The 15,739-nt window shown below is 55.8% G+C and overlaps 2 protein-coding genes across 2 annotated transcripts; both read left to right on the top strand.

Moving 5' to 3' along the window:
• Nucleotides 1-306: 306 nt before the first annotated feature.
• Nucleotides 307-5,432, top strand: LOC107536650 (alpha-1-antichymotrypsin). Its single transcript, XM_087825365.1, has 4 exons — nt 307-943; nt 2,707-2,980; nt 3,999-4,149; nt 5,232-5,432. Exons 1-4 carry the CDS (start codon nt 307-309, stop codon nt 5,430-5,432), a joined length of 1,263 nt encoding a protein of 420 aa, XP_087681491.1.
• Nucleotides 5,433-11,083: 5,651 nt separating this feature from the next.
• On the top strand, nt 11,084-15,535 carry LOC107536668 (putative serpin A13). The gene is made up of 4 exons (XM_016212489.2): nt 11,084-11,666; nt 12,806-13,076; nt 13,733-13,853; nt 15,326-15,535. The coding sequence occupies exons 1-4, from the start codon at nt 11,084-11,086 to the stop codon at nt 15,533-15,535; spliced, it is 1,185 nt and encodes a 394-aa protein (XP_016067975.2).
• Nucleotides 15,536-15,739: the final 204 nt, after the last annotated feature.

The following is a 15,739-nucleotide window of genomic DNA, read 5'->3' as shown; positions in this document are numbered from 1 at the left end:
TCGCCTCTGCTCTGCTACTTCCTTGCTGTGTGACCTTGGGCAAGCCCCTTCACCTCTCTGTGCCCAGTTTCTCCACTGGGGGAAAATGGCAACAATTTCAGTGCTTACCTCAAAATGTGAGAGGGAGCAGAGCATAATTATGTATGTTGGGTGCCCAGGAGACTGCCGACCCCTGGGAGTCACAAAGCTAGCAGAGGGAGGGAACAGAAAACAGGCCATGCGGGGGGCAGTGGGAGGTGGTCAGGGCACCACTGGGCTCTCCGAGACTTAAAGGAGCTTTGCTTTTCAGAGTTGAAGGCAGAAGGAATGTCATTTCTCCTGGCTGTGGGGCTCCTGGTGGCTGGGCTCTGCCCCACTGTCCATAGCCTCCCAGATGGGATTCTTGACCAGCAGAACATGACCCAAGAGGACCATCACAATGAGGCGCCTGTGGACAACCTCAGACTAGCCTCCAGCAACACCAACTTTGCCTTCAGCCTCTACAAGCAGTTGGCTTTGAAGAATCCCAATAAGAATGTCATCTTTTCCCCGATGAGCATCTCCATCGCCTTGGCCTTCCTGTCCCTGGGGGCCAGGGGCACCACCTGGACCGAGATCCTCAAAGGCCTCAAGTTCAACCTCAAGGAGATCTCAGAGATGGAAATCCACCAGGGCTTCCAGCACCTCCTGCGAACCCTCAGCCAACCCAGCAGCCAGCTGCAGCTGAGTGTGGGCAATGCCATGTTCGCCAATAAGCAGCTGAAGCTACGGGACCAGTTCAGGAATGATGCCAAGGCACTGTATGCCTCTGAGGCTTTCTCCACCAACTTCCAGAATTCCACCGCTGCCAAGAAGCTCATCAACGACTATGTGAGGGAGAAAACCCAGGGGAAAATTGTGGATCTGATCAGCCACCTTGACTCAAGCACCGCGATGGTCCTGGTGAATTACATCTTCTTTAAAGGTGAGGCAGGCGTGGGCTTCGGAAGGAAGCAGACTTTATTAAGTAGCCCTCAGGGCTATTGCTCTCCTGGCCCAGCCACCTGTGTTATTAGAGAAACTGCTATAGAGGAGGGTGCCCTGGGCTTGTGGGGTGGTGTGGAGAGGGGACATGGGCACCCCCCCCCCCCCCCCGCCTATAGGCATCATCTTCTCTTGGGGTTTTCCAAAGAAGTGTGTCGTTCCAGGACATAACTCCAGAGGAGCCTGTTATCTCTTAGTCTGAGCCAGAGTGGTACTTTTTATTCTGACTTGAACCTGCTCAGCTCCCAGAAGGAAGGAGCTGTGCTTCCAAATCACTCAGGGGGTGGGGAGTGGGGGCTGGGAACTTGAGCTTCCTCCCTGAAGGGATGCTTTGGACGTGCTCAGGCTGGCCTGCTGCTGGTGCACACCGCTGACCTGGGCTCTGTCCCAGTCCAGCCAGTGCCTTGGTCTCAGGAGTGGCGGGGGCGACCTGCAGGACTGATGGCCATCTTCACAGGAAGACCGCCTCTAAGAAGCCTGGCCATCCCCAGTTCTGTGACTGTGCTCTTCTATAATCTTGACGTTGAAAATGGTCCACCACCTGGGAAGAGCCTTGGGGCAGGGCGATATCCAAGATAAGACCCCTTCCCAGTTGGTCCAATGCCTGGTCCCATAGACAGAAACACAATAAAAGCAAACCTCATCCTGTATCAAGGGGATAGAATGCAAACAGATAGACTCCATCTTATTAAGCCAGCAGTCCAAATGGGGACAAAAGTAGATAGGGACACGGTGATCATTGGGTCAGAGGGTGGTAAAGTACCTGAGACACACGAGCTGTGTGGAGACACACAGAGAGCCCTGCGCTGGGGACTCCTGGCTGAGGCCTGGCCAGCCCTCCTGGGCCTCTTTCCATCTGCAAGTGAAGACAGGGAGCCCAATTCCTCTGCGAAAGGAACCCAGGCCTGACCGCTGTGTCTGGTCTTTGAGTCTCCTGAGCTTTCCTTCTTGCCACCCTGCCCTATCCTGGGACTCTCTCCTCCGAATTCTCCTACTCAAGGACACGCCAGCCAGTCCAGCTTCCCACTCCTCTCCTGCCTCTAACAACAGGGACATGGGGACAGGCAGGTGTGGAAAACAGAGTCCCACTGGAGGTGGTGACACATTACCAAGGAAGCCCCGGGTCTCTAATTTGGGGGACGATCTCCCCAGGAAGTCCCCCCACCACCCTGAGTGCTTAGTCTTCCTGGGGGGCTGGGGGTTCCCGAGTCCATGACCTCAGTTGACCCTTGCCCTGCCCTCTGGGTTCCCATTTGGCCAATGCTTCAGCCTGTTTCACATGCTCCGGGTGCGTGCCCACCCCGCAATGCCAGTGATGGACAATCGGTTACATCTTTTAAGCAGTCAGGGGGTTCCCATTTCTTCCCAGGCCCAGGCTTCCACCGCACCACCATGCCTCTCCCCTCTTTCCCTAGCCCCCACCTCCCTCTCCCATTTCCTGTGCCCAGATTCCTGTGGGTATCTCACTGAGCACAATTAACCAGGTCTGGGATTCACAGCCCTTTTTCTGACCCTTGCCTGTGGGGCTTCCCCATCGGCCAAGGTGTTCTTGCAAACCGAGGCCAGGTCATTCCTAGGAGGAGCTGTGGATGGGCTGTGGGGGTGCGGAGTGTCTGCACGGCCCAGGGAGCCGGACGAGGGGAGGGATGGAGACAGGGCCGCCCTCGCAGTCACAGAATTCTCCCACGGTTCCTCTGCCTCCAGCCAAGTGGGAGACGCCCTTTGACCCCCACGATACTTTCCAGTCCAAGTTCTACGTGAGTAAGGGGCGGTCAGTGAAGGTGCCCATGATGAGCTTTGAGGACCTGGCCGCGCCCTACTTCAGGGACGAGGCGCTGGGCTGCGCGGTGGTGGAGCTCGGGCACGCCGGCCGCCGCAGCGCGCTCCTCGCCCTCCCGGACAGGGGCCGGACGCGGACGGTGGAGGCCGCCCTGCTGCCTGACACCCTGAGGAGGTGGAGAGCTTCGCTGCAGATGAGGTGACGACCCCCGGGGCCCGGGACTAGCGGTCACCCCCGCTCTTCCCCTGCCCCCCTTCCCCCCACCGCACAGGCGCAGGCGTGGCTGAGGTCCAGGTTGGGCCTGCAGCGGGGGGACAGGCGCGGAGCGGGGCCGCCTTGCCCTGTGCTGCCCGGGTGGCTTCAGGCCTGAAGGTTTTCCTTCCCTAGATGGTAGCATCAGATGGGACAGCGGCTCAGACTTCCTCTGACCCTGACATGCTCTAAGTCCCAGAGATCCTCCCAACAGCCCCCAACCTGCAGGCCTGCCCGCCCCTTGTCGGGGCCTCTTGAGGGTGGAGGGGGCAGAGGAATTGTGACAGGCTGAGGGCAGAGGTGAGGCTGCCCCTGAGAAGCAGCTCTGCACTGCAAGTTTGTGCATCTGCCGCCCGCCCTTCTTTCACCCAGCCAGCTCGTTCCCCTCCGTCTGGCTCAGACTTGCTGTCACCTCCTGCAGGAAGCCTTCCTGGTGCCCACAAAGCCGCCTGCCCCAGCGCAGTCTGCCGGGGTGCTGTGAAATCTCTGTTGGCCTGAAGGGGTTTCCCACTGCACCGCCAGCTTGCGGGGGAAGGGCAGGACCAGGTGCATGAGCTGCCCCAGCCCTGGCACACCGCAGGGCAGGAATGCATAAAGAATGAATTAAGAACAGCCAGCCAGTGTGGCTCAGTTGGCTGAGCCTTGTCCCAGGCACCAAGAGGTTGCCTACATGATGCCCACAGTGGGTGTGCAGGAGGCAGCCGATCAATGTTTCTCTCTCATGGATGTTTCTAACTCTCTCTCCCTCTCCCTACCTCTGTCTCTCTAAAATCAATAAAATACCTATTTTTAAAAAAAGAAAAAGAAGAGTAAGCATGAGGGGTTAAGAAAGTGAGGAAAGAAATACTCATTTCCAGCCAGAAGGGGCTTGTCGGAGAGAAACCAGGGAAGACCACACTGTGAGGTGGGAGACAGGTGGGCACCGAGTCAAGCCGATGCTCACATTTATCTTTCTCGTCTCCAGAAAATCGATAGAACTCTACCTGCCCAAGTTCTCCATCTCCAGCCGCTATAATCTGGAAGCCATCCTCCCCAAGCTGCGCATAAGGAAAATCTTCACCAAAAAGGCCGACCTGTCAGGAGTCACAGGGTCCAAGAACCTGACGGTCTCTCAGGTGAGCCTTTAGAGTGTGGACAAGTCACCCTCCGTGTGGGAGCTGGAAAGAAGGACTGGCAGACGTTGGGGAATTTGAATTTCCATACAGATTGCATTTCTATTATCCAACCACCCTCCCTGGGACTCCGCCCAACCCAGGGGAGCTGGGATCTAAGGGTACTGGGGGCAGGTCCCCAGCTCCCTGTAGTGTCATGCGACAGAAACCGGTCATGGGGAGGAGCCTGGGGTGGAATCAGGGGTGGACCCATCCCACGCTCCACCTTTTGCTGCACATAATTAAAGTCTCCTTCCCCTCAGTTTGTTCACTGGCTAAGCGGGGTGCTAGGTCCTGGCTTGTGTGCAGTGCCGGGCAGAGCAGGTAAGAGGCAGCAGGCAGTAACCGTGGCTATGCGGCAATTGTGATGAAGACACACTAAGAGGATCAAGACCCTGGGGGGCCTTGCCCTGCGGCCCTAGAAGCAGAGGAGTCAGAAAGAGGAGCTGCTGGGCAGCCCTTCCCCTCCTCTGCACCCCACCTCCTAAAGAGGGTGCCAATGGACGGTCAAGTGCAGGGAGGGCAGGGGTGGGGGACTGTGTGGTCCAAGAATGTGAAGCCACATCCTATGCAAACTAGCCGAAGGCCCAAAGACATTAAAGCTGGGGCAGGAGAGGTGCGGAAAGCAGGGCCAGCCCATCCCGTGAGGCCCTAAGAAGCTTTGGCATCAGCTGCTTCGAGGTGGAGGGGCAGGGAAAGGCCCTGGCAGGAAGATGCCTCGCATTGCCCTGGCCCCTCCTTCTATAAGCGCAGGTATTTGGGTTCAGCCTCTGGGCTCAGACAGAGAGGAATGTAGATCAGGGTGCCTCTGCCTTTTACCCTAGCAGGTCACTCACAGCCCCGAGCCTCAGTTTGCACATCTGCACATCAGGACTGTGCAAAACCAGCTGCCCGGGGCGCTGGGAGGAACAGACGAAGTGAACAAGTTGACAAGCATGGTGACAGGTCCGAGGTAGATAAATGTCCATCCCATCGAGGCGCCTCAGGCAGGCTGCTTGCCTGCTGCGCACCCGTCTCTGGTGGGTAACGCTCTGGTGTCCTCACAGGTGGTCCACAAGACCCTGATTAAAGTGGCCGAGACAGGCACGGAGGCAGCTGCTGCCACGGGGATCAAAGTTATTGTCAAGTCCATAAAAATTCCAACGATCACTGTGAAGTTCAACAGGCCCTTTCTGTTTTCCATACTCTCCAAGGACACCCAGAGCATCATCTTCTTTGGCAAAGTCACCAACCCCAATGAAACTTAGAGCCTTCTCCATGGGGTGGGCATCCCCACTAAGGGCACCCGGTCTCGGTGCAGCCTGGCCTCTGTGCTCCGAGGAGCTGGCGGGGCTGGCCCTGCCTGCTCATTTTTGGGAAAGTGACAGTGACTGCCTGGTGGCTTCTATATGCACAGGAAGTCTGTGGAGTGTTATCCAGAGGCTCTGGGAACCCCCCCCCCCCCCGACACACACACAGCAATAAACCATCTTCCTTGGACCGGGCGTGTTCCTTGTGCCATGCACTGCAGCCATCTGTGCCCAGGGCCAAGCCTCCCGGTCTCCCAAATGGGCTCAGCCCCACTGCCAGGCTCTGGGCCCCTCTGCCTTCATCTTCAGCAGCTTGGCCAGGACCAAGCCAACCTGGACCTCAAGCCCAGGACTAGGAGGGGAACCTGCTGCTTCTGGTTCCTACTTCTGGTACCCAGCTCCAGTGTCACTCTTTCCCTCCCCCTGGATCTGCCCATGTGCTGACCCTTGCTAGGGTTCCTGACGCTGACCACATCTGGCACAACCTCTGGACCCCTCGCTCCTGCAGCTGAGCTGGGCCTTCCTTCTTCTAGAATATCCTCCTTCAGCCCCCAGGTAACCTCAACCTGAGGAGAGTGGCTACTTTCCAGGTTCCCAGTTCTGAGCCCTCCCCCTGACAAATGGTCCCCCCAGCAACCTGAATGAGGGCCTGGGAGCAAAGGGGCAATGAACATACCGCTGCAATCAAAGCAATCAGGCACCCGTTCACTCCACTGATGTGGTCTGAAACTGCGGGGCCTCCAGAGATCACACAGCAGCAGCGACTATGTCACAGCGGCGAACACAGGGTTGAGATTTTCCTGCCAGGCCAGCTGCTAAGACTCATTTAGTACTTGTGAGGACCTATGAGATAGATGCTGTTATTATCCCATTTTATAGATGAGGAGACTGAGGAGCACAGGCTCAGTAATTTCCCCCAAGGCCACCCAGCTAGTGATTATTGCCAGCAGGATGCTATCCCAACCTGCTCCATGTCACCTACTCTAAGCCACAAAGCGATTCTGCCCTTAAAGATTTTCACAGTGGTGGCCCTCATGGGACTTACAGTCTGATGGGCAACATAGATGGTAAAACAAGGCTCTGGAAGCTGAGACTCAGAGAGCACCAAACTCAGTCAGGGAAGTCAGAGAAGGCTTCCTGGAGGAGGTGACTTCTGCAATCAGAAGAAGAGTAGAAGATGGCTAAGTGAACGGAGAGGAGGGTGTTCTGGGCAGGAGAAAGAGTGACGGGGGCATTTTCAAGAAACTGAAAGAAGTTGGGCAGGTCTGGAGGAGGGACGGATGGAGGGGCTGAGGAGAGGGAGGGGCCATGACGGAGCCGCTGGACCGCTGAGGTCCCGGCAGCTCAGTAAGGATTCTGGAATGGTTCCTTAGAGCCATAGGCAGCCTTAAAGGAGTTTAAACAGAGAGTGGATGTGAGCAGATTTGCACACTGGAAAGACTCCAGCTGCTCTGTCGAAGTGACTCGGGGCCCAGGACAGGGATGCGGGCTGTGCATTGAAGGAAATGGGGCAAAAATGGGCCCCAGCTGGAGAGAGAGAGAGTGGGGACGATTCGAAGGTTGTGAGAACCAGTGTGGCGTGACGAGTGGGGAAGAAAGGAGAAAAACCCGCATTTGGGCTTGGCTCCTGGTGATGATGACAGACTCCCTGAGACAGGGCCCCAGGAGGAGCAGCGTGAGGGAGAAGCTGACACATTCAGGTCGGGACACACTCAGAGCTCTCCGGGTCCCGGGAGACAGACGAGGAATCTGCTCAGGACTTCAGGAGACACAAATCCGGGCCATAGGGGGCAGTCAGGATTCGCCCCCTGGGGATGGCAAGAGAGCAGTCGGGGGAGGTCCCCTAAAATGAGTTCCCTGGGGGTGAGAAGAGAAGGGCGATGCCCCACTGAGGGGTCATCTAAGAAAGGGCAGCTCACCAAGGAGACTGGGCCATAGGGAGGGGTCCCGAGGAAAGTTGTCACCCCAGGACCAAGAAAAGAGTACCCAAGGGGACGGGGTGGGGCCTAGGGGTGAGGCAGTGGGATGCAGCAGTCCTTCGGTGCCTACAGTGTCTCCCTGCGGGTGACCCACCCACCCTTATTTGCCTTAATAATAGCCCCAAGCATGAGAGCAGTGATGCGGGCAATTCAAACATGCCAAAGAGAAGCCGTAAAGTCCTTCCTTTAGGGGAAAAGGTGAAAGTTCTCAACTTAAGAAGGAAAAAAAAAATCATATGCTGACATAACTAAGATCTCCAGTAAGAACGAATCTCCTGCCCTGGCTAGTGTGGCTCAGCTGGGCGAGCGTCCTGTGCACCAGAAGGTTGTGGGTTCGCTTCCCAGTCAGGGCGCGTGCCCAGGCTGTGGGCTGATCCCGGGTCAGGGTGCGTACGGGAGGCAACCGATCGATATTTCTCTCTCACATCAGTGTTCCTCTCTTTTTCTCTCCCTTCTTGTCTCTCTAAAATCAAGAAAAATACCCTCGGGTGAAGATTTAAAAAAAAAAAAAAAAGAAAGAACTGGGTGGGTGTTTATCCAGGCAGCGGATGAAGAGAGTAAAAATAAAGTAGTAATAACCAAATCTGGGAGAAATTAAGCCTGGCTCACACCCATTAGCCCATGTAAACGCTGTCTCTGCACTCGGTCTGCAGGACACCTTTGACCCTTTCCTGCCACCAAGCCAGCTCAGGACGGAGAAGGTATTTGAGTTGCAAAAGTTTCGCAAATACTCTTTCTGTTGAGTACATATCAACTTTTCTGTTTATGCTGCTTTAATCGGCGAGGTCTGTTGATGTTCCTGAAGAACTAGTCATTGCAATTTGGAAAACACTGAGCAGAATGAACAGCAATCATGGCATTTTAAAGAGTCATAGCCCAAGCTCTGTGGAGGCGAGAACCGGGATTTGAACTGCGTCCTGTGTAGAGCAGCGTCTATTGGGAAGTGGGTGCCCGTAGATTCGTGTCAGATGAAAGAGTGAAACCAAGGGAGGCTGGAGTGTGGCTCCAATGAACTCAGCCTTTCCCTGGATTTAAAGAATGTCCACACGTGTCACTAGATTTAATCTTCATGACAGCCTTGAGTGGTAAGGGGGGCAAAGGAGGAATCTGAGATTCAGGAGAGAGTCTAGCTGTAAATAGTGATGGAATTGGGACTCTTCCCTGGGACACCAGCCCCACCATGCTCCAGAGCTCTTTCCGGTGCATGGATTTTCACACAACCCGAATAGAGGGGCGGGTTGTTTTCCTCGCTGTTGATTGTGCTGAAAATTGACATTGGGCCAAGGGCAGCCTCAGTGCTGTCTATTAGTTCTGTTAGACTCCAGCCTGTTACAATCCTCCCTGCAGGGACAAATGTCTGTGTCCGGGGCCACGCAGACCTGCTGAGTCTCTCCAGCTCCTTTGAAGGTTCACAGAAAGCATTTGATTTTCAGGTGAGTGTGGGGCTGCGGATGGGGCTGCGGGTGGGGCCCCCAGCCAGTGTGGTGAACCTGCCACAAGTTACCTCATCACAAATCACACAGGTGCACATACACACTCAGAAGCATGCACACATGTATAGACACATGCACCCCTCCTCCTCCAAGAGCTGTGCATACAGACCGCAATCTGGAGTGGTGCTGGCTCACCCTGCTCCATGACCTTGAGCATGCTCTTCTCTCTGCTGAAACCCTTCTCCTGGCTCTCTCCTGATTTCATCTTCCAGTCTCAGTTCAGGGGCTACCTCCTCCAGGGAGCCTTCCAGGAACTCCCTGGCTCCTGCAGGCCCCTTGTTCACCCTATGTAGGCAGTCACCTCTGACTGCCATTGCTCAGGGAGTTGTAATCTCTGCATTTCTTTCTCCCGGTGGCTGAGAAGCTTCTTCTAGACAGGGCCCGGGCTGCCAGCCCGTCATGTCCTGACTGCCGAATGTTTGTTGAATGAGTCAATAAGTGGATGAACAAGCTTCTCTCCAGGTAGGGAGAGAAGGCCCCTGGTGGTGCAGGGAGGAGCCCTGGCCACCTGGGCTCGCTCAGCTCAAGCTCTGCTGTCCTGTAGGAGCCCAGAGACATTGGTCTAGTTCTCTCATCTGCACAGTGCTCGAATTGGATCATGGCATCCTGTCAGCTCGAAAGCTCTACGGCTGGGGGGACCTGCCCACATAATGTTCTGAATGAATTCTGTGTGCCTGTCCCCGGTGAACCCGAGTTCCCTGAGGGAGCAACTGTGTCTCATCCATCCTGCTTCCCCCGTGTGTAGCTCAAGTCCCGACAGACTTTTGGTCAATGTTTGGTCAGTGAGTGAGTGAGTGAATGAATGAATGAGTGAACAAATGAAGATTAAATGGAATAAGGAAATGAACTCTCCATAATCTCTTCATCAAAGCCAAGATACTCATCACAGCAAATTACCAGGCAAATGGAGACCTGTCTGTTCTCTGCCAATAAATCGATGATACGGAGCAAACTTGGCCCACAAGGCTTTCCTTGAGGCCTAGTCTCAGTTGCTTCTCCTCTTTACAGAGAAGAGAACTCAGGTTTAGGAAGGTCCAGGGCTGCCCAAGGTCACATGGACAAACCAGGGGCGGGATGGGGTGGTGTGATGATTAATTCTGTCAATAATTACCCAAACCCAGCGTGGACACGTGGGGCCAGCTTAGGCCCTTACTAAAATAAACTCTGGGGTTGACTGGGATCTGCTGAGTCGGAATCGCTAGAGGGGAGGCCTCAGTTCTCCAGGGTAATAATATCTGCTGCTTCCCGGGGTCCTGTCCTGTGCCAGGCCCTGGGTGGGGTCAGCTTGGTGTGCAATTGCTGTGAAATTCTACAAACCTGGGAAGGTTCTTAGCACCATCCCACAGAGGGGAGGTGGAGGCCCAGAGAGGTAAAGTGACTTGACCAATGCCTTCGGGCTCCTACAGGACAGCAGAGCCTGGGCTAAGTGAGCCCAAGTCTCCAGGACTCCTCCTTGCACTGCGAGGGGCCTGCTGCCCCTTCCCTCCTCTAGGAGTCCAAAAGCAAACCCAAGGTCACATCCTGGGATACCGCAGAGCCAGGATTTGAAGAGGCTCAGCTGGAGGAGGGGCTCAGAGTGTGCCTGAGGGGACCCACTCTCTGTGTGTGAGCAGGAAGTAGGCGAGCTGGGAGGGAGGGGACACAGGGCAGAGGAGGCCTTCCCAGGCCACCGAAGCAAATGGAGAAGATTCAGGGGACTTGAGACCTGTGGCCTCTGGATTGCTGCCCCTGGGGACAAATAGAGCTCCCACATGCACTTGGGGACCAGGCGCTCCCAGCAGGTGCACAGCAGATGAGAGCTTCTGTTCAGACAAGACGCCTGCTTGGGCATTCCTCTCATCTCATCATGAATCCACCCCCCCCCCCACCAGGCTCTGGATTCAAGTCCTGACTCCACCACCTACCAGCTGTTTGATCTTGGGGGGATTACTTAACCTTTCTGAGCCTCTGTTTTCTTATCTGTCAAATGGGGGTGTGAAAATACTGGGTTGTGGTGAGATGAAAAGAGGACATGCCTGGGAAGTGTTTGCACAGTGCCCGGGGCAGAGCAGACACCCCTGAATATCAATGATTACTATTACTCTTGTCCTTGTTGTTGTTCTCCATGCCTCTGCTTTCAGGCCGAGGACACCAGAGGATGGAGGCCCCTCGGTGGTGGCTGCTGGTCCCTGCGCTCATGGCTGTGGGTCATTGTCTGGCCCTGGTTCACCAAGAAGACTCTGATCCCATCGACCCCAGCCCTGAGGACAATCCTCCCGGGCCTACCCTGCCCTGCCACAAGCTTTCTGTGAGCAACATAGACTTTGCCTTTGACCTCTACAGACAGCTGGCTTTGGACGCCCCTGGAGAGAACATTCTCTTCTCCCCAGCGAGCATCACCTTGGCCTTGGCCACGCTCTCCCTGGGAGCCCCTGTAGCCAACAGGGCCCAACTTCTAGAGGGCCTGGGGTTCAACCTCACCATGCTGCCCGAGGCCGAGATCCAGGAGGCCTTCCAGGACCTGCTGCTCAGGCTCCCTGCGCAGGACCCCCAGCTCCTCCTGACTGTGGGCCAGCGCAAGTTCAGTGGCCTGGGCCCTGGAGCCCCCCAGGACCCAGTGGGGGCCCAGAAATGCATCCACGAGTATGTGGAGAAGCAGACGCAGGGGAAACTTGGGGCCTGGGTGGAGGAGCTCAGGAATGAGACTGCAGCAGTCCTCGTGAATCACGTGTTCCTTAGAGGTAAGAGGGTATATATATCCAACGTGGAATCTCTTTTCAGGGACTGGGGCTCCAATCACAGCGCAGCCCCGCTCCTCACAGCACCCAGAAGCTTCCCTTGCTTACTTAGATATAGGAGGTCCACTGAATTCTTGATGTTTCTGCTTGAATACCTCCAGTGACGGGGAACTCTTCACCTATCCCATTTTAATGCTACTTGTTTTTTTCAAAGAAGAATTTTCCTCCAACTTTAGTGTGCATAAGTACTCCCTGAAGAACTTGTTTAAAATGCAGATATTCTGCACTTGTGCCCAGAAGAATGATTTAGCGGTAGGTAAGTCAGGGACCCAAGACCCTGCATTTGAATTGCCACCAGGTGATTCTGCTGCAGGAGGGCTGTGACCTCCACTTTGAGCAACCCTGTCAAGGAGCAAGAATTCCCTTCCTCTGGCAGGTCCCAGAAGGTACGGGTTAGAGCAGGGAGAACTCCTAAGACAGGGAGACCTTTTATTTTTTCCAGAAGAGCCAATAGGATCATACGCTTCACTTCTCAATCACACTCCCTAATTCAGCAGATGAATCCAGGGCTCTTCGTATTTGTACAGTGTTTTTGCGGGTCTCGAGGGGTATTCACACCCACCCTCTCATTTGACCCTCTCGCCTGGATGAAGCATATAAGGCTAAGATTAATGTTTCCATTCACAGGTGGGAAGACAGATTTTTTTAAAAGAAGTGATTTGCCTGAGCCACTCTAGCATTACTCAAATACGTGCCTGTGAACATTTATCGTGTGTTTTATGTAAGCGTGTTTGCACACACAGGTCTAAATATGAAGTCCCTGATATCATGCCTGTCACTACGCATGTTTAAGTTTTATTGAATTCTCTTCCCAGCCCAACAAAGTGATACTGTTATGTCCACTTGAGAGGTGGGGAGACTGAGGCACAATGTGGGGTAACTTGCCTTAGGCCTGCAAGCCAGGCTGAGCCTCAGCTTCAGATCCGCACTCGTTTTCAGAGCAGCTTGTACCCCCAGGGTTATGAAGCTGGGCTTGGTGTCCAAACTGTGGACTCCCCACCCCCACGGGCTGCCAGGTAGGTGACCCCCGAGCCCATTCTTGATTCCCTCTGAGGTGACGTCGCTGTTTCTCTCCCGCTCAGCGGGGTGGGCGCGACCCTTTGACCCGAGCGCCACCAGCCCGAGGAAGTTCTTCATGGACGAGCGCCGGAGCGTGCAGGTGCCCATGATGAAGCAGAAGGCCCGCCACCGCTTCCTCCACGACCCCGAGCTGCAGTGCACCGTGCTGCAGATGGACCACGCCGCCAACGCCACCACCCTCTTCATCTTCCCCAAGCGGGGCCGGCTGGGGCAGCTGGAGGGCGCCCTGCTGCCCGAGGCGCTGATCAAGTGGGACAGTCTGCTCAGGGCCAGGTAGGCTGCTCACAGCAGGGGCCCGGGGAGACGGCCCCCTGCCTCCTTGCTCAGCCACCGTGCAGCGCCCTCAGCGATTGTCACCCTCAACACACTGTCACCTCCCAGATCACTGTCACCCCAAGGCACTGTCACCCCAAGGCACTGTCACCCCAAGGCACTGTCACCCCCAAGGCACTGTCACCCTAGGGCACTGTCACCCCCAAGGCACTGTCACCCTAGGGCACTGTCACCCCCAAGGCATTGTAATTCTCAGGGCACTGTCACCCCAGGGCACTGTCACCCAGGGCACTGTCATCCCAGGGCACTGTCCCTGGCCTCCCTGCAGGCATCAGGGCGAGACCTGATCAGTTGCACTGGCCCAGGAGTCTAGAGGCTGGTTCTAGTCCCAGCTCTGGTGCCAACCTGGGTGACCCCTTGACGAGCAGAGTTCCAGCCCCTAAGCAGGGGGCCCAGGACAGGTGTTGAATGGAAGACAGTGTGCACTTTAGAAAGCTCTCTCTCTCCTTCCCCCTCTCTCTCAGAAAGGAGGGGCTGAAGGGGCAGAGAGACCAGAGGTGCGAGTGAGGGTGAGAAGGCTTTTTGGGGGTGGAGATGCCTGTGACACACACAGGACCTCCCGGGGTCTCAACAGCAAACCAATTCTCTCTCCACAGAGAACTCGATTTCCACTTCCCCAAATTTTCCATCTCCAGCACCTCCAGACTGAAGCTGCTCCTCCCACAAGTGACTGTGGGCGGAGGCCTCCCCAGGCAGCCTGGCCTGAGCATTTCCAAGGTAAATGGGTGGTGGTGGGGTCTCCACGCTTTGGGGCAGAGGCTGGAAGAAGCCACCCAGTATCTCCTTACACACAGGCTGCCATTTTCTACAACTTTGCACGTTACCATCTGTTCTCTGCATTTATTCCACTCTATCGCACACCAACCACCACAAGACACTGGGGTCCCAGGGGAATCAGCCCCCGCTCCTGCCCTCGGTGACAGACAAGGAGAGGGAAGGCAGGGATGGGTGCACACGCAATCAGGGCTGAAAGTGCAGAGGAAGCTTGGGCGGGGGGGCATCATTCTTGATCTCGGGCCTGAGGGAGAAGCTGTGTAAAGAAGGGACTGAGAGGAAACATGGGGACAGCCTTGGGGAACTGAGAGTCCCCCATCTGGGTGGAGCTGAGGCCCTAGAGGACCCCAGAAGCCACATGGATGACCTGGGACTTTATCCTGAGACACACTTGGGGTTTTAAGCATGATGGTACTTGTGCTCTAGAAGGATCTAGAAAGATCTGTGGGGGGACACAGGTCAGACCCAGCCCTAGAGGCAGAGAACAGAGGGAAGTGTTCAGAGCTGGGGGCCTAGGGGTGAATCGCAGGAGAGGGAGAGTGCATGGCTCCCGGGCACCACTGGCCTCACCTCCATGCCCCTTGTAAGGTATTCACTGAGCACCGCTCTATGCCAAGCCTCATGCTGGCACCTGGCAGCACATTGGTGAGGTCTGTGCTGTTGTCTCCATTTCATAGATGAGGAAACTGAGGCCAAGAAAGGCTCAGGAAATCACCCCAGGTCATGACTGCTAGTTAGTGTCAAGCCAGTGCCTGAGCCAAGCTAAATCGTTGACCATCAAAGGCCCACATTCTTTTTCTTGAACAGCTCGGGGCCCCGTGGCCTTGTCCCACACATTCTAGAAGGGGCAGTGGAGGGTGGGTGAGGGAGTGTAGGCTCTGAGGTCAAACAGACCCCAGTCTGAGCCCTGGCTTCGTCCCATCTGGCTGTGTGAACTCAGACGGGGCTCACCACCTTGCCGAGCCCCAGGCGCTTCACCGGATAACTGGGGGCCCGGAGCCCTGTTTGAGAGGAAAGGAACTTGTCCAAGATACATCACCCGGGGACATGTGGAGCCAGGCCCTCTGATTCCGGGTTAGGTGGCCTTCCCGGACAGCGGCGGTAACGGAGATGACGTGCTCTTAGGGGGAGGAAGGTCCCAGGCGTAGCTGAAGTTCAGGGACAGAGCAGTGGGCAGAGCAGGTCTGACTCAGGGCGGGAATGGGAGGCCCAACAACCAAAGAAATAGATACATACCTCGGGGGGCGGCAGGAAGTTCCACACCCAAAGGGGACTAGAAGGATAGGTGGCCCGGTAGGTGAACAAATGGTTAAGTACGGGGCTAAGTAAGGGAATTGAAAAAAATCATACAAAAATGAAGGTCTGGTTGATCCCCCCTGTAGGGTCAGTTGATGATTCCGGAGTTTTCCTTGCAGGTCACTCACAGGGCTGCGATGACTCTGGATGAGAAGGGCTCTGAGGCCGCGGCTGCCACCAGCATCCAGCTCACTGCCGGGCCCCACCCCGACCCCGACACCACACCCGCCCCAGACACTGAGTTCAACAGGCCCTTCCTGGTGATGACCTTCCACACAGACACAGGGAGCATGCTTTTCCTGGGGAGGATCGTAAACCCCCTGGGGTAATGCGCTGGGGACCCCGGGAGGGAAGTAGGGGACAGCGTCAGCGTCCCAGTCTCCCTGTGGCCCTGGAGATATCGCCAGGGTATCCGTATCCCTTCTTCATCTGGCAGCGAGATGGGAACTGTTTCAAGGGGGTGATGGTGGCAGGTACCCTGGTGCAGGTTTCATCGCCATGAGATAACCCCTGGCGCACATGCCAAGGGCCCC

Source organism: Miniopterus natalensis, chromosome 1 (assembly GCF_054644295.1).
Source record: "Miniopterus natalensis isolate mMinNat1 chromosome 1, mMinNat1.hap1, whole genome shotgun sequence".
Taxonomy (NCBI): Eukaryota; Metazoa; Chordata; class Mammalia; order Chiroptera; family Miniopteridae; genus Miniopterus; species Miniopterus natalensis.
The sequence above is the reverse complement of the archived record's forward strand: the minus strand, read 5'-3'. Positions and strand labels throughout refer to the sequence as shown.

Coding starts and splice junctions, on each gene's coding strand:
- LOC107536650 (XM_087825365.1), top strand. CDS start 307: ATGTCATTTCTCCTGGCTGTGGGGCTCCTGGTGGCTGGGCTCTGCCCC. Junction 2,981..3,998: donor AGAGCTTCGCTGCAGATGAG/GTGACGACCCCC, acceptor TCTCGTCTCCAG/AAAATCGATAGAACTCTACC. Junction 4,150..5,231: donor AGAACCTGACGGTCTCTCAG/GTGAGCCTTTAG, acceptor GTGTCCTCACAG/GTGGTCCACAAGACCCTGAT.
- LOC107536668 (XM_016212489.2), top strand. CDS start 11,084: ATGGAGGCCCCTCGGTGGTGGCTGCTGGTCCCTGCGCTCATGGCTGTG. Junction 13,077..13,732: donor GACAGTCTGCTCAGGGCCAG/GTAGGCTGCTCA, acceptor CTCTCTCCACAG/AGAACTCGATTTCCACTTCC. Junction 13,854..15,325: donor CTGGCCTGAGCATTTCCAAG/GTAAATGGGTGG, acceptor TTTTCCTTGCAG/GTCACTCACAGGGCTGCGAT.